Raw genomic sequence first — 27,521 nt, 5'->3', positions numbered from 1 at the left:
TCGTCATGTACCATCCCGACCAGACGGCTTTCCGTCCGACACTAGGTTTCTAGACGAATCACATGGATAGTAAACATAAAGCAAATAAAGCTAGTAAAGAGAACCCATACCAATATTAAGACCGAGGAGTCGCAACTATAAGCAGCACGAGATAAAGTTTCACGTTGCGACAGCAGTGACCTAACACACGCTAGCAAGTGGAAGTAACAGCTTTTGAGCGCAATACTTAGGAACATAATTATGTAGTGCAGAAAGGACGCGAACGACAGAAAAATGGCGGATTTATATTTTCACGCCGTCCCTTTGACCCTAAGTGCACGTACCAACTAGCCCAAGAGTCGATTCCTGATCAAACGCTGAAGCCTTACTAAATGACGCTGGAGCTATGATGATATTGAAGGCTACGAATCAGGCGGGAGTCTCCCATCCAGTGGAATGGTAACTTATTACTGTTACATGAGGAACGGTTGTGACCGACAGATCTGTAAATTGTAAATTGGGGGGGGGGGGGGGGGTGACATCCCAAAGGGACACAAGAGGGTTGAGGAAGTCGTAGTGGAAGGCTGCAGGATAATTTAGAACACCTGGGGTTTCTTTAACGTGCGCTGACAAAATACAGCACAGAGACGATGTCAGTGCGCGTTTGGAGCACATCATTTGAGCGACTGCAACTTCATCTTGTGAAGCAGGTCGCTTATAGTTCTAAAGGATAAAAAAAAATAAACACTGGCGCTGTCATACAGCAACTGTGAAGTTTGGTTTGGATTATGGGGGTTTAACGTCCCAAAGCAATTAACTCAGGCTATGAGAGACGCCGTAGTGAAGGGCTCCGGAAATTTCGACCACCTGGGGTTCTTTAACGTGCACTGACATCGCACAGCACACGGGCCTCTAGAATTCGCCTCCATCGAAATTCGACCGCCATGGCCGGGATCGAGCCAGCGTCTTTCGGGCCAGCAGCCGAGTGCCATAACCACTCAGCCACCGCGGCGACGCAACTGTGAAGTGTTGACGAGACTAAAGCTGCCGTCGTATTCTGGACCGATACCAACGTCGGGGAGATTATGAGAGGTAATTAAAAATTCGCGAATGGCTCGCACCCGTGGCTGACCGCTTCTCAGAGGCACTGACAATTTAAGCCAAGGCACTGAGCTTAACAAACCGCCTTTGTGGGCAGCTTTTTGAACTCGACCCGTAATTAACTGACGCAAGATATTCTATTTAAACAACAATACCTCGAACAGCGACTTACCAATAAAAGTAGGGGACATAGCTGTGGACACAAGTAAACGGAGCGCGCTATTCCGTTCTACTTGCAATCCCGCCTTCCCAATTGAAAATGAAGAAACATTGTTCATGAGAAAGCGCACTAGCGTCCGCTACTAGCTTGGACATGCCACAATTGCCAGTTTCAATGAGAAAACGCGTGAAAAATGTTTGAAGGGAATAGCATGCTCCTTTTACTTTTGTCCGCACCTGTACATTAAATTGAATAAATTTTTATTGTACAGATAGCATTGGAAGGCTTTCAGCCGTATGGCTACGCTTGGCTCGATTCTAATAAGTGACTATTTCTTTGTCAGATATATTATTATTAACAACAAACTGCGCAAGCATGAGGGACGCACAGGAGAGGAGATTCCGCTTTCATGACGTGCTACGTCTCCAACAGCTCACATGCACACTGCTCTGTTTCCGCATCTGGCTAGAACCTTGATACTGTCTAGTGGTGGCTCGAAATCGCTTAAATCGATGACTCAAGCGGAGCAATTGCCGACAGGCCACTGTAAGGCTAATCCCACCTGTACATTTGCACCACCGCCATCCACCACCGTCACTGCGTGCAACTTTTGCAAGCAATGCAATGAGCGGACAAGTTCGTCCTTTTTGTTAAAAAAAGGACCTAGGACATCCGTACTACGCGATGCTTCAGCAACAATGTTTTCTGGGCCAACGACCACGCTTTCCTGGTCAACAACCCCATCTGGCAGATCCCCAGATGTATCCCACAGGTCAGAGGGAAGTGCACATGAATACCTTACTACACGGACGCCGCCTCATCCCTACCAATACTACAGCATTCTTTAATTGTAACTGAAGACTGGGTGCCCGTAGGTAGAACAGCCCAAGCTACTGTGGCTTAACTAGCAGTCAGCGAACCTACAGCAGCTCAAGAAGCGGCACGTCAAGAAGCACCACCTCATTCTGCACCGGCTCAGGTTACATCGTCTCACGGTAAACAAGTTCTAGACACGGCAGATAAAAGTGTACGACGGCTCCGGATACACTTGTCCAAACAATCGAGCGAGTGATGCCTCTTCAAGAAACGGAGGGTGCCGCCATTTCTGCTGTGGTTGCAGCAGGAACTGACGTTTCGGCTCAAGGTATACGATGTCTCGAGCGACAGCTGCTCATCCTGGCCCCGTTGTAAATACCACGTCTGAAGCCGTGTCAGCTCCAGAAGCACCTGTTCCGCACTACTCCGCTCACGTAGCTGCCTATATAGCTACGCTGAGTCAAGGGCGGATGTGGCGTGTTTTGGTAAGATGCTACAAAGTGTAAACGAACACCCGTCCGGAACTGACGAGGCTTAGCAGAAGGCACGTCGCTTCGTAAAGTCTGCTGCGAAATACACATAGCAACGAGCGGTGTGTGCCGCTTGGATCCTGCTGCTCGAAGCATGACTGCCCTGGGTTTATAGTAGACAAACGGAACTCCTTATTACGTCTTGCGGTCAGCGGTATAATGTATACTTCACGAGATGTGCTAGCGGCATGCAGTCTGCGAAAAAACAGTGCACTTACGATTTCACGCTAAGTTGTTAAATATTAGCAGGCGAAGGCAGAACTTTCGTTCAAATAGGGCCTAAAGAATGTCTAAATCTCGTACCAGAACGAATTTTTCGTCAACTATGAGGAATTGAGGGAGCTGTATACATTTTCTTCGCAGCTGGAATAATTAATAATAATTGGTTTTTGGGGAAAGGAAATGGCGCAGTATCTGTCTCAAATATCGTTGGACACCTGAACCGCGCCGTAAGGGAAGGGACAAGGGAGGGAGTGAAAGAAGAAGGGAAGAAGGTGCCGTAAGGCTGTGCCTGATTCGGGGTTATTATTAAGGAATCTCGTGATTTTCGCTTGCGGGTTATGCTGCAATTGTCAGTATCTGCTTGGACTAGGCGAGATTTGCAGTAAAGGTATAGGCATTGAAAGAAAGTAAATTAGTAACAAAAATGCCAGAGCATGTCCTCCAAGAAAGACATGTCAGCATCGACCAAGTCCGCCTTTGCAAGTATACCTCGAACATTAAGATGACCGTGAACTGAAAAGTGCAGGCCATGAAGAGCATCTTCTGAAAAAGAAAGCCAGAAGGCTCGGTAATAATTTCTTTAGCATTAACTTTAGTTTCCGAGAGGGCTATTTCTGCGCCAACCACAACTACGAAATATACAGTCGACAACGAATTAAATATGATCACGCAGTTGCCTGCGTTGTGTCCTGTTATATGCTTGTTAGGAAGGTTTTAACATCAAAAGAAGGCACTTTCGTCAACGGAGAGAGGGTTTCTGCTGATCGTCTGTCCTCGGGCGTTTTTCGAGACCTATACGCATGCGCCGCTTGCGTTATCACGTTTTATTCGTTGACGATTGGGCATGGATACATTTCTCATATTCTATACATGAAGACAAATGTGCAAGTATATTTACGTCACATGAACCTTGTCAGTTACGTAACTTCTATTCGTGTAGCGGATACCAAAAGGTGCAGCCCAGCCGACATTGTATCGTCGCACTAAAAGGCATGCGCAGATTTTTTTGCATACCCTGTGCATGGCAGCATCATGGTTGCATGGTATCTTTTCGAGGTCCACCTGGGCCTGCAAAGCGAAATGAAAAATAAATGACGTATCATCAAATCATTCTGTGCGTTATAGATCATTTAGCTATCGCGTAATTTTTCCGGCTGATTGTACTGAAACTCTGAATTAATGATTTATTTATTATAACGTCTATTTAAGGGTATGCGAAGAGTGTTTTTCTTTCACAATCGAATTGAATACGAACAGTGTAGCGGAAAACAGAATCATATAATAATAGAATGGAATCAAATACAAATCGAACATAATTGCGAATATTCGCTACCTGCACGAATATCGTGCAATAGGAAGCAGCGTTCGTAAAAGCGAAGTGCAAACGGAACCGCTGGGGTACTGTGTTCTATCCTGCGGAGTTAGCGCTATAACTGTCAAAAGACGCCACAATGACCTTTATTAGGCAACCGCAACACGAAGTCATCATCTAAGACCGTAATGTTATACGTGTCTGTATATTAAAATTTCATTTTACTACTCATCATGACAGCAAATAAACTAGCAATGCATCTCAGTGGATGGGAACAGCGCGAGGTTGGTATCAGCCAAGGCCTCTGCGAAAGGGCCTCACGGCAGCGTTTACTGAACCTGCCTGTACACTGTTTCGTTGTACAATGTTGTATGACCGTTACGAACGCCGCCGCACACTGTGCAGTGCCAGTATGGGCTCTGTCTTTGAAGCAGTTGGGGAAGGAAACTACAGCGGGCCTTGTTCGAATTTCATGCCAACTAGTCGAAAAATATTCGAAAAATTTTAGAAGGTACTCAGTTTGGTTTGAACAACTTTAAACAAGCATTATTCTATTCGTTTGACGAATCGAATCGGAGAGAAGGGATTCGCTATTCGAAAATTTCTAATATTCGCACACACCTAATAATATGTCATTGTTATCGCTTAAGCCTGCCGTGCACACAGAAGATAGTTTACTGCGTTTGGTTGTCGTTAACCTGCACGTTTTTTTTCCACCAAGTTTTTCAGGTTTCAGCGGGAGAAATTGAATTTAGCGTTATTGTCAATTATCCTGCTCCAGCAAGCGTAAGGAGCCAGTGCTTGATCATTAAACCACTTTATCATTCCAGCTCCTCAAGAAATATCTACTCAAAGTGTATACCCATACCAATCGTAATTGTAATCGTGAAATTGGGCAAGCCTGACGAACGTGCGGTTATCAAACATCTCAAAGACGTTAAGCCGGCATTCCCTTTTATGGTTTATGGAGGTTCAACGTCCCAAAGCGGCTCAGGCTATGAGGGACGTCGTAGTAAAGTGCTCCGGAAATTTCAACCCCCTGGGGTTCTTTAACGCGCACTGACATCGCACAGTACATGGGCCTCTAACATTTCGCCTCCATCGAAATTCGACCGCCGCGGCCGGGATTAACAAGAAAAAGTGGTAAGAGGTGGTTAATAAAACATAAAATACGTATACGTTGTAAGGGGGGCCCCGAATTTCAACAAAATGTTTTCTTTCTGGATGTTTGGACATAAACGGTTTTGCATATTATAAATATTTTAAGGTTACTCACACAATATTATTCTGTTTTACCTGCAGAAAACTGTTCTCTAATGTACATTTCTCTTCCGAATTTTGTAAAAAACTACAAAGTTGATAAAATGTGGCAGAAGGCTGGTTCAAAATGGATTGCGTTCCTACTGGCACGGTATCGGTTAAGACATTCTTATTATTTTTGTTGCAAAATCAAAAATCTTGTTATAGAATATAGGCTACTTGTTGTTGTCGTTGTTGTTGTTTTCGTCTTTGTTGTTGTTGTTGTTACCCTCACACAATGGCACATGCCCGCATAGGGGGATGGGCCAAGAATTGGGGGGCACCGAGAGCTTTTCACATAAACGGGGTGGGATAGATGGACGAAAATAAAATGAATGCTGAGGAAGGAAGAAGTAAACAAAAAGGAACACCGAAATAAAACGGGAAATGCATAACGCACGCATGAGATCGACACTGGGGTTTATGGCAGAATGGTTAAATGACAATGATAATTGTAAGAATAAAATAAATATTGTAAAAAAATGTTACCAAGGTAGCCAATTTCCAAGGAGGCCATATTCTTGTTCTTCTATCTCTTCTACCTGTGCAATGAAGCTAGGCAATGAGTGCGAGCAGCGTGCTTGCTTCATCTTCATCATCATCAGCCTGACTACGCCAAGTGCGTCGATTGTGCAGTCGAGGCCGGTGTGAATCATTTGCTTTTAGTGTGCGCGCGTTTTTGTGACGAGCGTGAGACGCTCCTGTACAGCCTGGGGTGAATAAACGTTCCGTTTCACGACGTCTCCTGCATCGAGTACCCTGAGCGCTCTCGAAATGAGTGGCCAACAGTAGCAAAAACACTCGCATGAAAAATGCGCTAGCACTTATAGGGACCATTTCCCGTATTTAGTCATTGTGTGTTAGTCTGAAGCCTGCTTTGTGGCAGGCTGCCTACCTGCCTGCTGGGTTGGGCGCAACCTGCCAAAGTGTGTGCATGTTCGTGTGCATGTGGAACAACACCACCACCACCGCCACCACCAAAATTTGTAGCCAGAACAAAATCAGACGCGATTGGTCATCCCTAGGGGCAGGACTTTTCGATTTATTTTTGAAAATTCTGCCGACTTCTGCTTTTATTTTAGAAAGGACTTATCAGTAATTTTCAGTGAGTATTATTTCGGAGATATAAATTTTATTCATATTTATGTATTTACACATACTGCGAGCCATAGCTTCGCCCAAGCATGATTTGGTTTTCTTGTTAATTAATGGCGAAGCACTTATAGCTGCGCGTGCAATAGGAAATGCTATCGCTGTGAAAAAAGCTACGGAAGTAAATGACAAAAATCGTTGAACGAAAAATTAAAGTAATACGATTTTTAGCGCAGCTCTCCGTAATGCGGTAGCTACGTCTGCCTTACTCATATCGCGGTATAACTGGCCGTATATATTATTGCGCCGTGCTATTGTGTAGCGCTTATATGGGTGCCAGTCGGTTCAGTAGTCTATTCGCTCCTAGAGATTTATCGCGTGAGGCTGTCTGGTTCTGTGGCTGCATGTCTCAGTGGCAAAGCGTGTGTCATCATTGCGGCCACCTTTTGGGCCTCGCTTACATAGAGGTTTCTGTTTCGGCCGCCTGTATACACCACAGCTGCACCCTGACGACAGCATTGTTCAGCCTCGGCTCGGGCGGCGCCTTAGTACCCGGGTCTGCCTCACTTATCGCGATAGAACAAGTGGCCGGAAATATTGTGCCGCGATTATAAAGCGATTGCGTTAAAGGAACCGTTCGGCGGAAAACCCTGCGCCAGCAGGACTGAAAAAAAAAAAAAAACTTGATTGGACGAGAGGGCACTGAAGCCGAAAAGCAGTTTCGAGGAAAAGAAAAATCGAGCCGCTATCTTTTGGATCGGGAGCCGGGCATGCTGCCTCTACACCGCACTAAGGAAATTTCGTTCAGTGGGTTGAATGGAGGCCTTGTCCGAGCACCTCATACCACACAGTAGGCGAACTACACTACAGGAACACTTACTTAATGTCACTAATTAGCGTCACCAATGAACATGAAATAAGATATAGCAACGCATATTGTGAATGAAGACGAGGTGAACGAAGTGTCTCGGTGGTGCGCGTGTCCTGAGCTTGGGTGGCCTGTGCTCTGTGCGGGCCCTGTGCTCTCCGCCTGTGCGCTGTGCCCTAAGTCGTCCTTACATCGTTCTCGCCTAGGGCCACGTAACATCTATGGTGTGTGGGGGTGGGGGGGGGGGGGGGCTGGGTGAACAGAGCACGAGGTCGGGGCCGGGGGGGGGGGGTAAAAGCTTCTGCTTTATAGAGTGTCATCATGCAGCAAAAACCGGCGCAGATGGGTCAACGGGAGATTTAAGTTAATATCCCGGAATATCATTTGATGTACATATTTAATAAAGCGGCATGTGATGGCAACAAGCGTGCTGATGTCTGCGAAAGGGTGCGCCAGGAAACCCTATATCGATGAGTTTTTACAACTCCCTAGTGAATAAAACCAACACAGGGACAAGGCGGCAATCACCAATGCCATCGGCATCACCCTTTTGAAAAGTAAAGTCACTTGGCAGCTTGCTTTTTTTTTTTTTGGAAGCCAAGCATTTGACCAAGTTGAAAATGCAGGTTAAAGACGTGCAATACCAAAGGACACATCTGACAGGTGAAATTTGCATACATTCGGTGTTGGAGCTCTAAGTATTTTTTAGTAAAGAGAAAAGGAAAATAAGAACACACGAATACTTTAGTTCGAACTAGTTCATAGTTCTTTTTTTTAAAGAGCAGATGAGAAAATAAGAATTAACGCAACAGGCTGAGCCATACAGTGTACATTTATTGCAATCTTGCTGAACGTATGGTCCGGCTAACGATCAGACATGAGCAGAAATCTCGAAGAGTTCAGAGCTGCTCCTGACGTGGAATCAAATGGGTAAAAGCACTTGCAGAAGGAGCATATCTTAGGGACCTTGCAGGAGCACAAGTTTATCACACATGTTTCATTCCCGACAGAAGGAATCTCTGCATTCAAAAAACAACGTATCCAGGAGTACTCGCAGATGTGCACAACCTTCTAGTATATTCAATAAGCTATCTCACGGCCGGATTCCAGTAAGGTGGAGTCTCCGGCTTCTTCATGATGGGTGACTTGGCGCTTTTTTGTGTTGTTTCTCTCCAGCTCCTGGTGAAAATTGTACACTACGCTCAGGAGCGTGATCTGAAAACAAAACAAAAATAACAGGAGAAAAAATATTTGCAGGGTTTGTAAACACAGGAAATGTTTTCATTTGCAATGCAATCAACTTTCTGCCGTTACACAGAACAAAAGCATCCAGTCGACAGAACAGGTGTTTGAGGGCTAGTCGAACCACATGGACTAAATACGAACTAAGCCCAAGCGCTTTCGCGGATATTCGTGTCTACCTTCGTAAGTAAAGACTAAATAGAAGCAAAGACAACATCAAGACCAAGGAATCGCAGTTTAAAGCAGCCTGGAATGAAGTTCCAGGCTGCGACAGGGGTGCCCTTACAAACACCAAGCGAGAGGGGGAACCAGCTTGTGACAGCAACACGCGTCACGTGTTAATTATGTAGTGCAAAAAGTGCTTAAGCAACAGAAATGTTGCAGAATCTGCCTTTTTCTTTATTGCTCGATAACTACGACCTTCAGTGCACAATACCAACTGGTCCAAGAGTTAATTCCTTCTCGAACTCAGAAGTGTGACTGGTCCACGCTGAGCCCACGTTGATAAGGAAGTGTTTTAAACAGGTGTGCGTCTCCCATGAAGTAGAACGCAATCTCGCTATAGTTAAATCAGAAGCGTGTGGATGGGAGTTTTAGCAAAGCGAACTCATTTACTTAATTCTAGTTAGTTTCATTGGGTTTAACGTCCTGAAGCGACTGAGGTTATGAGGGCTGCCGAAGTGGAGGGCTCCGGAAAATTTCGATCGCCTTGGATTCTTCTTGGGCCTTGGGATAGTGCACTGCACAAGGTCTCCAGCATTTCGCCTGCGTCGAAATGCGAGGGCCGCGGCCGGAGTCCAACCTGCGTCTTCCAATCGGCAATTACTCTAGTATTTCTCAAAATACGGGCGTTTTGCTGCAATTCTCAGTAGCGGCATGTTGTGGGAGGTGTGCAGTAATGAGACAGCCGAAATATAAAGATGTCTGTAAAAATAAATAGTTGAAAAATGACACGCGGGTTACACCGGAGTCGACTGCATGTGCACCCACCTTGAATAGGAAGATGACTGTGTACTGTAACGCGCTGGACATGAAGAGTATCTTCTGAAAGCGGAAAGCAGTAAGAAAAGAGGAATATTTCGATTTTCATTCTGCAGAAATGTTACCGTATTAAGCCGTTTTTTTTTCTTTAAATATAATGCCTACGAGTTAGCCGCTCGGAAAAAAGAGAAAATAAATGCAAGGCGTACTATTAGGGACAGAAGCCTTCAGAACGAGCGAAAGGGGATCTAGGGGCATAAATGGCACGTTTGCAAGCAGGTACAGGCGCTGCCAAAAGTAAACGGAGCACGCTATTGCCTTCTAACATTTTTCTCTCGCTTCCTAATTGAGACTGGCAAATGTGGTTTGTGCAGGCTAGTAGTACACGATAGTTCGCGTTGACAGGAACAAATAATGTTTCCTGATACCTCATAGGAAAGGCGAGATTGCCATTAGAACGGAATGGAGTGCTCCGTTTACTGATGTCCGCGCCTCATTTGAATACTGCAGATTTCAGCTCGTCCTCCACAAGTGTGGTCTTGAGCCACTTGCCAATTAAGAGCAATCGGCTTTGATTGCTGCCAACGCGTCCTGGGTACTTTTGTTCCCTTTATTGCATCGGTGCTCTTCTTTTCAGGCTGCTTATATTTCAGCACAGGTGTTCGTGAGTATTTATCCGCCACGATTGATTTGCAACTGCACAAATTCTTTTCATTTGAAAAGTGGGCAAACTTTTCGCGATAAGAAACCCAGACAACGCTCTTTGAACTTGCATCAAAGCAGCGCGTTTCTCCAGTTCTTACGGCATTCGGAGATGCTCGTCTCCTGGAAAATTCGGAGATCCAAATTTTCTAGAACACGAGGACATTTATACAGCTTTACTTTGCCTTGCACAACCTAAATCTAATTGTGGAAAAAATAGAAACACAGATGCAATGTTTTCTGCCGCTCAACCTGCAAACGCCAAAAAGAATATATTTATTTATCAATTACTCTTATTATAAACAAGCTCTTATTTTTGAAGTGATTAATGTACAGTATGCGTTTTGACGACCGTTTGAACTATTTTTACTCTATGATGGGTCGGAAGCCCTTGGTATAGTGTTAGGTAGATAATGGTTTGGTTCATGAGGGTTTAACGTCCCAAAGCGACTCGGGCTATGAGGGACGCCGTAGTGAAGAGCTCCGGAAATTTCGACCACCTGGGGTTCTTTAACGTGCGCTGACGTCGCACAGCACATGGGCCTCCGGAATTTCGCCTCCATCGAAATTCGACCACCGCGGCAGGGATCGAGCCCGCGTCTTTCGGGCCAGCAGCCGAGCGCCATAACCACTCAGCCACCGCGGCGGCCAAAAAGGTTTGGTTAGGTTCATGGGGGTTTAACGTCCCAAAACGACTCAGGCTATGCGGAACGCCGAAGTGAAGGGCTCCGGAAACTCCGACCGCCTGGAGGTTTTTTAAAGCACTGAAATCGCACAGCACACGGGCCTCCAGAATTTCGCCTCCATCGAAATTCGACCGCCGCGGCCGGGATCGAGCCCGCATCTTTCGGGCCAGCAGCCGAGCGCCATAACTACTCAGCCACCGCGGCGGCCCCTTAGTCAGATAATAACTAACCCTTCAATATTTTGGGTCCGTATTTGGAACTGCAGGGTCGGATTGTACCATACATAGAATCAGTGGCACTGATCTGGGAGATAGTCTCACACGAGAGTTTTCTGCGGTGTTTTGCTCATTAAATGGATTCAATTTCCGTTGGCATCGTATGCTGACAAGCTACGCTTTCAGGTGACTATGTACGCAATATCTGCAGGCCTCGTAACAGTACGCAAGAAAGCGTGTACAAATTCTGACGCCTACCCGGTGTGTGGCAGCATCACGGTTGTACGGTATCTTCTCGAGATCCACCCGGGCCTGAAAATTGAACAGAAGGAGCAACGGGTCATAAACTACGTTGACTTAAATAACTCAAATCACTCAAAGCGGATCACTCAAATCTCGTGCTTATATACCGATACTACCCAAAGAATGAAGGGAAAGGTATTTCTTAGGCTAACATAACGGGCTTATTTTTTCGACCATGTAACAAGAACTGAAACCCTCAAGGCTTGTGCATGGATTCGAACTGACTGCCAAGTGAATACTGCCTATCTCTGTTTACTTAGTTTTCGCTGCAGGTTTAGTTAAAAGATTTCACAGCGGGGATTGGAGTGTAAAGTGTGGCTACAATTTATGGCACCCTAGCTGAAGGATAAGATGACGGCCCCTGATCGCTGAAACCAATTTGTCTTTCTAATGGCCATTTTTTATTCAATACAATAATTGTCACTATAAGCCTGCTTTCAGTTACAAAACTTGGCAACTGTCACGGACAAGCAACTATAAAACCTCACTGGAATGGAGTTTAGATATTCTTTCCTGCACTTCAAGTTGTCGCTCGGTATGGAATTCATATCGCGCGATAGCGATCTTCGAGAGTTTAGTGCATAACAGGGGTTTTCAACACAGTACATTCAGGAAGCAATGCTGTACTATATCTCACGCACATGTGGGAGCACATGTGTAGGTAGAAAAATGCAAAAGTTTGATACTTTACTCGCGGAGGTGATGAACAACGCTACTACGGATTTAATAACACGGCTACAATGATCTGATGCTCGGCTTATGCAAGGTGAAATTATTGATAAATTGGTCTTTGACTCCACTTTAAGTAGACGAAAACACCTTGTACCATGGCCTTCTTTGGCAGCAGTTGCCTTTGCACTAAAAAAATTTAAAAAATCATCATAATCAAAACTGAAATTGTCACGTGGAGGCGACAGCAATCCGGAGAGCAGAAAGACAGCTAAAATGACGTCTAAACAAAACTTTACCAGGGCTGACTTGCGCCCACAATGGACTGAATCACTCGGCGGCGGCGTTGCGACAAGTGTGCTCGGCGGTCGTCGAACTGAATGCCCGCCGCTGTCGTGCTCAATTTAAAGCTGACAGCGAACTTTTGAAATAAAACGTGTAATGTTACCAGAACATTCTGGACCAAGGTACAATCTGCTCCGCCTGGATGCGATCAATCGAAATAAATCTGGTCGCGTCTTGCGTCCACAAACAAATTGATAAAGCGGCGTGGCGGCAGCGTCGAAGAATGAACAAACACTACAAAAATTCGTAGAAATATAATTAGTTACAAAAATTGGAAAAACTTGTGAACTGCCTCAAACTGTGGCGTTTCGAAAATGCTAAGCGATAATGACGCTGTCGGCGACGTCATTCCGAAAAGCGCCTCATAAATTCGTTTTTGGGGAAAGGGAAAGGAAATGTCGCCGTATCTGTCTCACATACCTGCGGACACCTGAACCGCGCCGTGAGCGAAGGGATAAATGAGCGACCAAGAGAAGAAAAAAAAAAGAGGTGCCGTAGTGGAGGGCTCCGGAATAATTTCGACCACCTGGGGATCTTTAATGTGCACTGACATCGCACAGCACACAGGTGCCTTAGCGTTTCGCCCCCATCGAAACGCGGTCGGGTTCGAACCCGGGTACTCCGGATCAGTAGCCAAGCGCCCTATACACTGAGCCACCGCGGCGGGTAAAAGGGCCGCACATATCTACCGTTCCAGATATTTCCCTAAGGAACGAGATAACCAAAGATGCCGAAAGTATTTCTATCTAGAACAGCTCGATTACCCCAGGAATTTTTTATGCTCGTACGTTTTTCTTCATGTCCAAGCGCGCAATCAGAATACTGTGGTATCAGATCGGTCGTGACTTACCGAATGGCACTTGCGGTAGCACCACACGAGGTGACAGGCGAAACACGTGGCCGAGGTTCCAACGTTCCAGACGATAAACGCGAGTATCCGTTCGGTAAGCACGGACATGGACACCTACAGGGAGAGACGGAAAAAGAAACAAGTAGTCTCGGCAGACATGCAGTCAGAAAGAAAATCGTGTGATTATATGTCCACGTGTTTAACGAACAGGAAACTTGTCCACCTACCAGGTAAATAACAAGAGTGATCAAAGCTGGCACTAATGCACCTCATAGCAGGACTTGAACATGCGCATGCGTCGGATGTTTTGTGCGGCAGTGTTTCAATAAGGCGCTTGAAAGTTCAGTGTCCGTTCATGTATAACACCTCTTTCTCGTGTGCGCGTCTTTGTGTTTCCACTGGGGCCCGCTTTTAATAATAATAATAATAATTGGTTTTTGGGGAAAGGAAATGGCGCAGTATCTGTCTCATATATCTTTGGACACCTGAACCGCGCCGTAAGGGAAGGGATAAAGGAGGGAGTGAAAGAAAGGAAGAATAGGTGCCGTAGTGGAGGGCTCCGGAATAATTTCGACCACCTGGGGATCTTTAACAAGTTCAATATTCACCAACTAGCCCATACCCATCAATTCTGGACAAAAGCGTTTTTGAGCGGGAAACCTTTTATGAGTGCAATTTTTTCATTAAATGCAAGATTTCACTACAACATTCAATATATTCGCAGATCACCTGGCGGCATTCTCATATTTTTTTTTTCTATTCACGTATTTGCTATCTTCAAAAGCGTTCCCCATTGGTTTTCTATGGCAGTTTTAACTGTTAGATGCGATTGCTGGAAACACTTAAAAAGAAAGATTTGCTACATATTAGAATAATGGACCATTCGCTCAACATTTCCATAACAGTGTCTTACAATTTTCCAATTTTCAAAATGTTTGCCCTAGAAAGCTGGACTTGACTTTACAGTCTGGCCTCTATACCCGCGTCGACAGTGTTTCTGTTCTCGTATGGACTAATCCAAACGAATAGCTTTACCATAGCTCCAGCACTAACGCGCTCGAGCTGTTCTCACGCACATCGTGACGGAGTCATCGAAAGAAGGCTATATTTAGTGAGAGAAAGACACAGCCTAGTGTTGGGCAAAGTTCTCCTCTATCTAAGGCACAGCAGAGAATTTCTTCATACGCATACTTGTGGAATGCAGCCAGTGCAGTCATCTCGCCTCATAGGGTTACTTAATAACCAATCAGGCTCAGAATCATCTTGGTCTGGTCTGAAAGGTCCCTAGCATTCAGGGGAGATTGTAAACAGGTAACATCGTGCTTATGATGCTCAGCGTAAAATTAAAAAAATAAATTAACAGTCGAGGGCGGGTTACAATACGCCGATTAGAACAGAAGGGGGAATGGGGAGTTAAATGGGCAATTATGACAACACTGAGGGCATAGCTTCATGCTTGACGCTTCAGCCTACTGCTGGTTGGGCAGTATAGACCAGGAACAGGTCCAAGTCGAAGACGAGCAAGCAATAGCAACGCTGAAGACATTCGCGAACGCCATGCGTGTCCTGCTTGCACACGACAGTTGCACAGAATGCACTGCAAGTGCTGAATATGTTCCATCCAGAACTTGCGGCTCTCTAATAGCTGGCACTATGCACTCTCCAGACTCATCGTTCCGAGATGAAGTCAGGATGTCTTACGTTATCATCTGCATTGTCAACCGCAACTGCAAGCAGCCTTTCTTCACACTGGAACCTCTGCGCTAAGGCGCCTGTGTGCTGTGCGATGTCAGTGCACGTTAAAGATCCCCAGGTGGTCGAAATTATTCCGGAGCCCTCCACTACGGCACCTCTCTCTTCCTTTCTTCTTTCACTCCCTCCTTTATCCCTTCCCTTACGGCGCGGTTCAGGTGTCCAACGATATATGAGACAGATACTGCGCCACTTCCTTTCCCCCCAAAACCAATTATAATTATATAACCTCTGCGCTGCCTGAGTGCCTTGTGTTAGTGGCGGAGGACGCTCGACGCGTTCAACTCAGGTCTCAGCGCTCGGCAGCCCTCAAGTTATGCAGGCTACAACAGCTTCGGCGGCCTGCAACTTGCAGCGCGCGTCATTGTTTATCGTGCTTGCTACGGACCGCATTCGTCTTCTTCCTCTTATCCTTTTACGCCTCCTCATCCCTCTCCCCCAGTGCTGGGTATCCAACCGGAACATTCTTCGAGTTAACCTCCCTGCCTTTCCTCTACCACTTTTCTCTCTCTCTCTCTTGAGGAACTGCGTAATAAGTAGTCTTTTATATTTTACTGCAATTATGAAGTTATATGGTTCTGTAGTTGAGCCTGGTTATAAAGAAGTCAAAGAGGCCTGGTGATATCTTCGTTATAGCCGTTGCTTCTTTACAGCGCTACGCGAAATCAGTTGCAACTGTTACGAGCCAAAGGGCTTACCTGCCCCTGCGCATACGAAGTAGAACATAGCCGTAGTTTAGTAGGCCGCCAAAGTGCGTTGCAGAGGCCTTCAAGAAGCGCACCAAACGCCCACTGCGTGGCCGAATGACACGCATCAAGCGAATCTGCCAGCTTCATCAAAGGGTGCCCGTGACCTCCTTAAACCACATCAGCTTCGAAGCTGAGGAGACAAGTCTTGGGGAAGTAACGTCACAGCGGAAAGGGAGAGACCTATTCAGAATATTTAGCTCCGTGTTCCGGGTGCTTAAGCCGACAGGGGCCGCTGTAAGAGAGGGCACGCGCCCGCAGTTTAGTCACCAGTTTTCGTCTTGGTTGGCTTCGCCCCACACCTCACGAGCACGCAGGTGACAACACTTTTAACCATGACAGGAATGTAATGTGCACAATGCGTACGTCCGACCGAAGGCTTTGATGCTGAACACCTTCTGGTCTGCGGAAATTGTCCTGCGCATTCGTTTTCCGCAGCATTGGTTATGTGAAACCAGCGCGGTACCGTCAAGACCGCTTTAACCGTATGCGACCATGCTGCGAAAACTAAACCAAACTGCACGTTGAACCACAAAAGTGGAGTGCGCTCGCAGTGGGCCCTGTGTGTTGGAGAACGGGGAAACTGCAATGACTGGCAACTTATGGCGCAGCGGGCCGTGTATATACCGCGCAACGTGGCATCGGTTAATAGGCTCCGTACCCAATTTTCGACGAGGGCCGTGTATACCGCGCAATGTGGCATCGGTTAATAGGCTCTGAACCCAATTTTCGACGACGAACGGACTGCCAGCATCAAACCCTGAACCTTGGCTGATAAACTGTCCAGGAAAACGCTCCATTCAAGCCACATTTAAGGTGGGATTACGTCTACATTTCCCCATGCTTTGTGCGGTGCTCGACGGAGCGGGTTATTCGGCGGCGATTTCAATCTACCACTTAGAAACGGCTAGGTTGACCTGTGCCCTGTTATAAATTGCCACACTCACTGCGTAATGGACATTGGGGTTCATCAAAACTTTGTTACGTCATTTTGTAAGAAAAATTGTCTTCTTAAAAACGAGACACCAAATGCATGTGCTTAATTCTAACGAAGGTTCCAAGGGGAATAGAATATGTATTCCTTCCCTGTATACATATTTTTTGTTAAAAACCGTTTGATTATAGCGAAGTTTGAATGTAACAAGTTTCGATAATCTCAACTGCCAGGCTATGTTACGCAAGGCCCTATTTGTCTTTCGTCGGATTGATCAGACTGATTGCTTGATCGATTAGGTGACCGCATTTAGACTGCATCAATAGATTACTACCTTCAATTGATTCACTTAGTTTGAAGTTGAAAAGAGCTTTTATAAGGGATAAAATAAAAAAAAATACTAAAATACAGGTGTCGCTGCGTCAAAGAGAGGTTTTGGATCGCGAATCCTTAAGCTAGACTACATCTTCATTCTCTTTCAAACGGTGATCACGAAGTACGTTTCGGCCTTGTCATCGCGAGCGTGAATCGAGGGGGTCAAAATAAGCCCGATTTTTAAATAAGATTTTCCAAAAAATAACTGCCTCTTTTTCTGCCGAACAAGTTCAAACTTAGACAGAAAATTGTATAGAATCAATTTTTTATTCTGCCGCGGTGGCTCAGTGGTTAGGGCCCTCGGCTACTGAGCCGGAGTTCCCGAGTTCGAATCCGACCGCGGGGGCTCCGTTTCTATGGAGGCGAAACGCATAGGCGCCCGTGTGCTGTGCGATGTCAGTGCACGTTAAAGATCCCCAGGTGGTCTAAATTATTCCGGAGCCCTCCACTACGGCACCTCTCTTCTTTTCTTTCTTCTTTAACTCCCTCCTTTTCCCCTTTCCTTACGGCGCGGTTCTGGTGTCCGCCGATATGTGAGACAGAAGCTGTGCCATTTCCTTTCCCGAAAACCTATTTCCAATTTTCATAAACCTTTATTTAAAGAAAATAAGATCTTTATTTAAATAAAATGAGATAAAAGTTTTAATCAGCCTTCCTTGATCAAATATATTAAAACAAACAAGCCATATCGCCGAAGAGACACACTGTTGCCGCGCGGGAATAGGACATGTTTCTTTTTGTGTTTCCTCATATGGCACGTCAAACGCGTACAGTATCAGAGGAGTATTGCTCACTGCTCTGAATTTTGAATTGAAATAAAGCTAACTCGCCGTCAACGTAGTTATTTCGGTATTCCTCGTATCGCGCAGTTCTTACCGGCGGGCGGCGAAGTGTGCGCAGCATGATGACGTCAGATACAAGGTTCAGGAAAGTCTCGAGCATGAAGTAGTATTCACTTCCCTGTATCTTTGCTGAAACAAAATGAATCGAATATATGACCAGCATTCTTCAATAAGCCGGGTGTGTCAGCTAAAAATAACCAAGGTTTTCATAAGCAATGATTGTCTCAGGCTGGCGAAATCAATTAATTGCTGTTGAGATTCACGTGCCCTTGTCTGCAGTATTTTTTCGTTCAAACTAATCAGCTAACTTTTTAAATATTGTCTTCAAGAATGAAGTGTCCATTCAAAAGCTGCAGATAGCCTCGAAAAGTAGCTGACTGGAATGTTTGCACGGCGGTGTCATTTACGAAGCTTTATTGATCGACCTAAGAAAAAGCCCGCGAAATACAAAAGCTACCACAGGGCAGCTGGTGGCGCATTTTTCTTGCTCAGTGCGATCGCCGAGCCTCGTCAGGGACAGTGCTCCAGTGAAAAGCCTATTTTGTTCTCTGAAGGACATCTTGGGAAGCCAAAATAGCACTGCGTTCGTGTGCGACAATTGTAGCGTTTTTTTTATTATTGGGGGGGGGGGGGGGGGGCTTTCTTTTAAGGGCGATAAAGAAAGCTACGATAGTGGTACGCTGGTTCAAATATTTCGGGCGGCTGTTCTTCAAGGTGATAGACAACTTCTGCATTGACAATTTATTCCTGGCACCAATATTTCAAAACTTAGGTATTATTCTTTATTATTTTCCAGAGCGAAAAAAACTGCTGACTCGCCCATGAGACTCAACAGCACTTCGCTCGTTTCGCACGGCTGGGCACTCCCGTCTTTTTTTTTTTAATACATTGGTTACTTTTAGCTGGGACACCTGCCGCATTGAAACAGCTGGAAAATTCGGGGGACATTTAAACTCCGCCTTAAGGGTATGATGCGATAGTTTTAATGCTCCATTCAGCGGCCTGGAGTCCACTGCTCTTCATTTCAGAGACACGAACACTTATCGGCGCAGTCCCTAGCGTTGCAAGCGCAGGCCAGGGGGTCTCGATGCCTGCCCACGCTTCCGCTAGCGCAAGCCTCATCTCGCGCGCCATCTGTTGGCGCAGCGGTGCAACGCGGCGTGTCTCAGTTCTGGCGACCACCGCATGCCGGCGTCACTGCATCAATCATTTGCGCCGAGCTGCCACGCCAGCCGGCCAATCGGGGATTTTTGGCTCACGGTCAACGCACGGCCAACGGCGACGACACCGGATTTTCTGCATAACGGGGCCCTTAAAGTTGTTGCTTTAAAATTTAGAAGTACACGAGGTTACGAACTGCTTTGTCGGCGATCATCATAGTGGAGCCACAGAACTGTCCCTCAACCTGCTGATGTTTAAGAAATTTGAGCTGCTGAAGTCAGCTTTAACTGCATATGGATTTTCCTAAATGACAGTTTGCGCACACCAAAATCATGTCCTTGCCCGGATCACTCTTCTAGGCCTTCATTCGAGGCGCAAATCAATGAATAGAAATATGTCCTTATAATTAGGTTCATTTTATTGTACTGTGATGCTTGCTATACTATACATTATATATCCCGGCAGTTCGATTCTCGCATAATTAAAGTTCTCGCTTTTTATGCTTGCCCACTGCTGCTCGTGTGAGTCTACCTTTATATCAAGCACACAAAAATGTGCTCAAGAGTACGATAAATAGGCCACTGATACAATTCCAAATGTGATCTTTTGGTCTGTATGGGGCGCCGAGGTCACCGAGTACAATGTGTGGAACCTCACCTCCTTTCCGCCTGTGAAATCCTCCAATGTAGCAGAAAAGATTCAGCGCATTGCACACCTGCGAGCAAGGAAACAGCTTTCTGACAAAGGTGGCAGAAGGTTATCGACCACACAAAGTCTATGGATTGCACATCACGTCAGCGAAAAAGTAAGGAACAAGTAGTCAGAGGTGGGTGTTCAAATTCAGGGGGCACTTTGGCGATATAAAGTGCGCGAAGCGAAAGCCTTCGGCCAAGGTCAAATTTCGTGGGTGGGTGGTCCAATTTCGGGGTGACTCGGGTCAAATTTGGGTGTCTTCATGGTGCTCGCAGTAGTCAAATTAGGCTGTACATAGATTTTGGGGCAAATCGGTGAAGGTCAAATTTCGGGGATGACCCGGGCCAAATTTGGGGGTCGTCATGGTGTTCGCGATAGTCTATTAGGCTGGACATCAATTTTGGTGCAAATCAGCCAAGGTCAAATTTCGGGGGTGGCCCGGGTCAAATTTTGGGGTCACCATGATGGTTTCCATAGTCAGATTAGGCTGGGCATCGATTTTGGTGCAAATCGGCCAAGGTCAGATTTCAGGGGTGACCCGCGCCAAATTTGGGGGTCACCATTCGCCGCAGTTCGCCGCAGTCGAATTAGGCTGGACATCGATTGTGTAGCAAATCGGCCAAGGTCATATTTCGGGGGTGACCCGGGCAAAATTTGGGGGACACCATGGTGTTCGTCGTAGTCGAATTAGGCTGGACATCGCTTTTGGTGCAAATCGGCCGAGGTCAAGTGTGTGTGTGATGTCACTTCCGTTGTCGTGACTTCCGGTTGGTGATATAGCGGACGGACAGGATCTCGACGGGAGTACAAGCCATTAAAGGCTTTCGCCTTAAAACGTAAAATGCACATTCTGAGACGTGTGGAGGTAAAGTAGGAATGTAAAGCAAACTACCAGGGAGGAACAAACCGAGGATGCGTGCGCTAGGCTGAGCTAACCTACTCTACTCACACATCATGCGTTGAGTTAAATATCTGTTCAAGATTGGTTGCTGCAGCATTTAAACATAAATGCCCCCAGTCTTCCTGTGGCTACTTATGGAACGTGCGTTTTAACGAGATATCATTAGGAGGGCCATGAAGGCGAAAACTGTCCATAGGTGTCACCGTGTGTGTGCATCCTCCACCCATTAGGTATGTTAATTGAAATTCGTTTGCCTCCGCCTGCCACCTATCAAGCGTCCCCTTCTCCGCCCACCCCTCTTCACTCGTAGGGGAAAGCGGGGGCACGTGAGACGAAGAATGACTCAACGAAAATTAAAATAACTAAGAGACCACTTGGACAACAACCGACCTACGTGCCAAATATATAGCCTCCCGATGACCTGTCTTTGCAACAAAAATTGAGGATGACCAAGCTCTGTTAGGCCAGGATATACGCAGCGTAAGCGCGGCGACATCTGGTTCGGAAGAGTTAATATATGAAAGGCGCGCATTCACTACATGTGCCTTTATTCACGGTTAAACATTGAGCCGTCGTCGCGGAGTTGTAGCGTCTCCGCCTTAAACGCCATAGGCCCTGGTTCGATTCGCAGCCTCGACACAGGGTTTCTTTCATTCAGTGTGTGTGCGGGGGGTTGATGACGCGGTTGGCCACGTGGTCGGTCACGTGGTGCGGAGCAGCGCCGTGGCTGCTCACGTGGATCGTCACGCGGTTGTCAACGTGACCAGTCACGTGGTTGGTCACGTGGTGCTGTTTCCAGAGGATGCGCAGACCGGCAAGGCGTGCGCGGCGGCTCGGCGCGCCAGCTGTGCGTCATGTGACGTCACTGCTCCTCGCGCATGCACAGCACGGCTCTCCAGGAGCCACGCGAAACTGCTGAGCCTCGGCCAGTGTAGCTTACGCTACAAAATGAAGCTTGTGGGGGAGCTATTCTTTCTAGCATATGGGTCTCTCAAGACCCACCGGTGGCCGTGTTTGAAAGTCACCTGTGAATGCAGTGGTGCATCGCTTAGCCACTGCGCTGGGAGCGGTATGAGGGCTCGCCGCGATCTATGAGTGCAACATATTTTGCGGAATTGTGCAGTTAGAATTGGGATAGAATCAGGTTTTGGATAGATTGGGTAGTGAAAAATAATGAACTCGAAATTCGAAACGAATCAGAACTGGAGTAAATTGGCGAACGAAAGAAGCATGCTATCGTATTTCCTCAGCATGAGTCCATTTGACTGCTCTTAAACATTTTGCGTTTCGAGCTTCGCCTGGACGGCTGAAATGGGCGAAAACAAAAAATTTCCGATGCGCCGTACGCTGATGCACGACCACAAAGCGTCAGAAAGTCACTCAGTTGCAGTTAGGGTTAGGTAATGTTTGCCATTACCTCTCGTGCACGCGCTCAAAAGTAAGCCTGCATAGCTCTAAGCACTGCTGATAGAACAAAAAGCACCAAATGTCTGACTCTGTTGCTGTACCAGAATAACACGTCGCCATAGATTAACTCGAGTTACAGTCCGTGAAAATGATGGAGACATAGCCCTCTTGGTGCCACCCCCTCGAATAGTGGATATAGTGCACCAAAAATGCCAAAACGTTAAGAAGTTGTGCTGAACCACAAAAGAAAGACCGAATAGTTGTCAGCAGCATTGCGTTCATTCTGCCTCCCGATGGACTACGTCCACTGCAGGACGAAGGTCTTTCTCATATCCCTCCAGTCTTGTGAGAGTTGTGGCCAACTTACCCCCGTAAAGTTCCTAATTTTATACTGTGATGTCCGAGCCCCGCGCGTTGCGGGCGAGCGCCAGAGAACGAACAGCCAACACAGAGTCCGGTGAACGACTGCCTTCATTTTTGAAATTCCAGGGTGCCTTCATGGAGTAGACGCAGCACTTGAGGTTGCAGTGTACTAGGAATAACCACTCGCGAACCCAGCAGGATGCAATTTTCTTGGACGCTCATTTGCGTTGTGCGATTGGCATATGGCTTTAGCACAGGATCCCGCAGCTCTGTTCCAGCCCACAGTGCCTCGCGAACCTTTGCTAACACAGGGTCTTTGGAAGTGGCTTCCGCCACAACAGACGCCACCAAAACCCTGGGGTAAACAGCCTCAAGCATGAATACTTCAGCTGGCCGCTCAACAGTGTGTTCCGAAGTAGGCAGCGGCAGCCGACTCAAGCAGTCAGCGCTGGCGATGCCGGCTCCGGGTCTGTACTTAAGCTTGTAGTTATAAGCGGCCAGCATCAGTGACCAGCGCAGCACTCGAGGAGAGCACGTCTCTGGCACGGGTTTGTCAGCGGAGAGCAGGCCTAGCAAAGGCTTGTGGTCGGTGACCGCCTCAAACTCTCTGCCCCTGACATATTGCCGAAACTTGGTCACTCCAAACACCAGGGCAAGTGCCTCTTTATCCAAGTGACTATAGTTGCGCTCAGCTGATGTGAGACTTCTTGATGCAAAAGCGATCGGACGCTCAGCGCCCGTGTCCTCACGGTGAGCCAGCACAGCCCCCACTCCATACGGTGATGCATCGCAAATCAGCACCAATGTTTTCCTAGGGTCGTAGTGTGCCAAAACCGCAGCAGACACCAGCAACTCCTTGCTTTCCCTAAACGCGCGTTCCTGGTCAGCACCCCACATCCACGGTGTCTTGGCTCCAAGTAATTGATTCAGTGGATGAAGAACAGCAGACAGATTTGGCAGGAATCGCCGGTAGAAATTTACCAGTCCCAAATAACTTTGCAGTGACTTCACATCGCTAGGCTTGGGGGCCTTCAGCACAGCCTCAGTCTTTTCAGGGTTAGGATGGAAACCAGCCGACGTGACAACGTGGCCCAGGTATTCCACTTTTGGACCCATGAAGGTGCACTTGTCAAGCTTCAGCTTCAGACCGGCTTCCTTCAAGCGATGCAGTACTCGGCACAAGTTCTGAAGGTGATCCTTATCATTGCGCCCAGTCACCAGGATGTCATCGAAGTACACGACCACGTGTGGTAGACCGCGCATCAAGTTGTCCATCTCCCTCTGGAAAATCGACGGTGCTGAGGTTACGCCGAAAGGCAGGCGTGTGTATTGGTACAGCCCCCTTGGCGTGTTGACGGTCAGCAGTTTCGAGGACGCCTCGTCCAGCTCCACTTGCAAGTAGGCATCCTTGAGGTCGAGCTTGGAGAACTTCTCACCCCCACTCAGTCTGGCGAATAGATCCTCAACACGCGGTATCGGATAGTTCTCCGGCACAGTCACAGGATTCACCTTGACCTTGAAGTCACCACAGATTCGAATCTGTCCGTTGCGCTTGAGAATAGGCACAATGGGTGCAGCCCATTCTGATGATCTTACCGGTTGCAGCACTCCAGCGCGTTCCATACGGAGCAGCTCCTCGTTAACACGATCGATCATCGCGAACGGTACAGATCGAGGCTTGAAAAACCTTGGCTTGGCATTGTCTTGAATGGTGATCTTGGCAGCCACGCCCTTGAGAGTTCCAAGTTTGCCATCAAAAACAGTGGAGTACGCAGCCAGTACATCCTCAAGCGACGACACAGCATTGAGCTCTCTCGCATTGCATAATTCCAAACCAAGACCCTTCATCCAACCGCGCCCCATGAGGGACGGGCAATCACCAGAAACAACGTACAACACCTCCTCGCACTTCCGGTTCCCCAGCTGAACAGTCACAGGCAAACTTCCTAGTACAGGAGACAGTTCACCTGAGTAGCTCTTCAACACAACAGTTGAAGGCTTCAGACGTGCCGACGGAAACTTTCGGTGAAATGTGTCCCCAGATACGACGGATACACTTGCTCGCGTGTCAACTTCCATTAGCAGCGAAGTTCCGTTCACCGCGACTTCCACGCGGTATGGCTGAGTAACTCCTGCAGTGCGTTGCAGACTCCACAATTCGTATACCTGAAGCGCATCCGGTCGCTCATTGGCTCCATCACACCTGGCATCGTTCACGACATGCACAGATTTGTTCACAGACGGCAGCGCCGCTTTCCTGGTATTTGCTACATCTTTCGCTCTCCTGGTGTTTGTCGCATTTTTTCTCCCCTTGCACACACGAGAGAGATGACCCTTAATCCCACGGTTGTGGCAGACACTGTTTAGATGTCGGCACTGCGTCGCCAGATGCCCGCCACCACAGCGAAAGCACAAAATGGCCGTTTCTTCTCGCCTCGGCTTCGTAGAGTCACGTGACACAGCGTTGGTCGGCGCGACAAAGGGCGCGGGCGCCGTTGAAAGCACTTGCGAATCCTTGTTTGCCGCTTCCATCGCGATAACCGTTTTCTTCGCCATGTCAAGCGTCAAGTCCGGCAGCTCCAACAGTCGTCTCTGCATCGATTCATCGTTAATTCCCGCCACTATACGGTCGCGCAGCATTCTCTCACGAAAGGTGCCAAACCCGCATTCATCGGCCAGCTTGTTCAGGGCTGCGAAGTAGTCAGCAGCCGCTTCACCCGCCTGTCGTGTTCTGGAGTTGAACTTGAATGAGGCAACAACTTCCGACGGCTGTGGCGAGAAATGCCTCCCGAGGACATCAAAAATGGTAGTCAAACTTGCCTCGCACGGCTTCACGGGCGCCAGCAGATTCCGCAGCAAGGTGTATGTGGCCGGGCCACAACACGTGAGCAAGACAGCTCGTTTCTTGTCATCCGGCACATCGTTGGCAATAAAGTACTGAACAGCTCTCTCTCGGTACTCGTCCCAGTTCGTCTGCGTGTCGAACGGCTCTAGCTTGCCGACGCCTGGCATTTCCGAAGTACAGGAACGCTTCAAACAGTTCAACACGTGTTCCTCGTCGCCATTGTGATGTCCGAGCCCCGCGCGTTGCGGGCGAGCGCCAGAGAACGAACAGCCAACACAGAGTCCGGTGAACGACTGCCTTCATTTTTGAAATTCCAGGGTGGCCTTCACGGAGTAGACGCAGCACTTGAGGTTGCAGTGTACTAGGAATAACCACTCGCGAACCCAGCAGGATGCAATTTTCTTGGACGCTCATTTGCGTTGTGCGATTGGCATATGGCTTTAGCACAGGATCCCGCAGCTCTGTTCCAGCCCACAGTGCCTCGCGAACCTTTGCTAACACAGGGTCTTTGTAAGTGGCTTCCGCCACAACATATACGTCCATCTGACCCTCTGCGGCTCACTTCTAAGCTTACCTGATCTTAGAATCCATTCCGTTACCCTAACGGACCATCTGTTCTCTGGCCTGCGCATTGCATGCAATGGACATGCCAATTTTTCCTTGATTTCGACTTGAATGTCATTAACTCCCGTTTGTTCTCCTTTCCATCCTACCTTCTTCCTTTCTCTTAACACTAAACCCATATTTTCCTTGCCATATCTCGCTGCGCTGTCTTCAACTTAATTTCAGGCGTTTTCACCCCACCGCACTCCATCGAGCCTGCTAAATACCCTACGCGTGCACGGTACAGGACGAAACTGCCACAGCTACCCTTTGGCCGCATCGATACTCACTGCGAAAAAGTAAATGATGTAGACCACTTTTTCTCGGGTGGAGGCCATTCTCGTACTTCTTCGTCCTCTTCTTCCTCTGAAACGAAGAAGGAGCGAGCGGAGGCCACGCTGCATTCTTGTTGTTGTTGTTAGCCTATCAAAAGATGGCACATACCCACACTGGGGGATCGGCCAAGAATCGGGTGGCTGTTCACCTGAACGCAGTTATTAAAAAGGAAGAGCACGTGGGAGTGCAACACCGGTGAATTCTTCCTCATGAACAGTAAAGAGATGAGAGTTTGGATTTCAAAATTATAAGAATAGTAATAAAGAGACGGATTAAATAATAATGATTAAGTCAAAATGTAATAATTGATAGAAAGGAAAATTTTGGAACACTTAGCAAGGCAGTCGGTGAGATTCTATTAGGAAATTTAGAACAGCGGTACAAACAGATCTGTGGCTGAACCCAAATGTGGTGGCGCCAAATGATAGCAAGAGCGGGCTGCTCAAACTAAGGCCAAGATGCTGCAAGGGCTCCTCCAGCAACCTTTTTCTCAGAGAGTTGAATCGGCGACAATACAGCCAAAAATGTTCAATAGATTCTGGCTCACGGCAAAATGCACAAAGGGGAGAGAGCGCCAAACCCGACTTGCGTAAATAGAAATTTATAGGGGGGATGCGGCAGCGCAGCCTCGTCAGAGATACTTCAAGCTGCCGAGAGCAACAAATTTTCCTGTTCCAATAATATTTTGAGGTGCTAATAATCCGACGATGTTAAAAGTGGTGTGTCTTGCGTGCTTAAAAACGCACGTCGCCGAAATCTAGATGCTGTAATATAGGCTGTAGCCGGGATGATTGGCAACACGGGGCCGCTGAGGGAAGCCTTTGCGAGATTCTTTTGGCAAATAGTGCTATCATCATCATCATCATCATCATCATCATCATCATCATCATCATCATCATCATCATCATCATCATTGTCCTGCTTGGGTGTCTCGCGAGACTGTGTGAGAGACGAAACGGAAGAGTCGCTTTGCACAAAATAATCAATTTTTTTTGCGTTTTCTTCACTGAAGTTGAAAATGTCTTATCTGCTATATGCCGTCTTACCCTGGCAGCACCGTAACAGAAAAGTGCATGTTTTGATTCTTTAGAGCTCGTTGCAAACTTGTCCAAAGTGCTTGCCTCGACATTTTTTCTAACAGTTAGACGGACACATAATCTACTGGCTAAGCAGAATAAGACAAAGCAATGA

At 47.2% G+C, this 27,521-nt stretch overlaps 1 protein-coding gene across 2 annotated transcripts; it reads right to left on the bottom strand.

Moving 5' to 3' along the window:
* Window positions 1–8,193: 8,193 nt before the first annotated feature.
* On the bottom strand, window positions 8,194–26,358 carry LOC144118360 (uncharacterized). Of its 2 annotated transcripts, XM_077651310.1 has the most exons (7): window positions 26,285–26,358; window positions 19,840–19,897; window positions 18,056–18,150; window positions 13,373–13,486; window positions 11,464–11,517; window positions 9,612–9,665; window positions 8,194–8,594 (listed from the first exon to the last, which is right to left on the bottom strand). In XM_077651310.1, the coding sequence occupies exons 1-7, from the start codon at window positions 26,330–26,332 to the stop codon at window positions 8,460–8,462; spliced, it is 558 nt and encodes a 185-aa protein (XP_077507436.1). In that variant the 5' UTR covers window positions 26,333–26,358; the 3' UTR covers window positions 8,194–8,459. The 2 variants fall into 2 exon arrangements, with proteins under 2 accessions (XP_077507436.1, XP_077507437.1); XM_077651311.1 differs by lacking the exon at window positions 9,612–9,665.
* Window positions 26,359–27,521: the final 1,163 nt, after the last annotated feature.

Source organism: Amblyomma americanum, chromosome 2 (assembly GCF_052857255.1).
Source record: "Amblyomma americanum isolate KBUSLIRL-KWMA chromosome 2, ASM5285725v1, whole genome shotgun sequence".
Taxonomy (NCBI): Eukaryota; Metazoa; Arthropoda; class Arachnida; order Ixodida; family Ixodidae; genus Amblyomma; species Amblyomma americanum.
The sequence above is the reverse complement of the archived record's forward strand: the minus strand, read 5'-3'. Positions and strand labels throughout refer to the sequence as shown.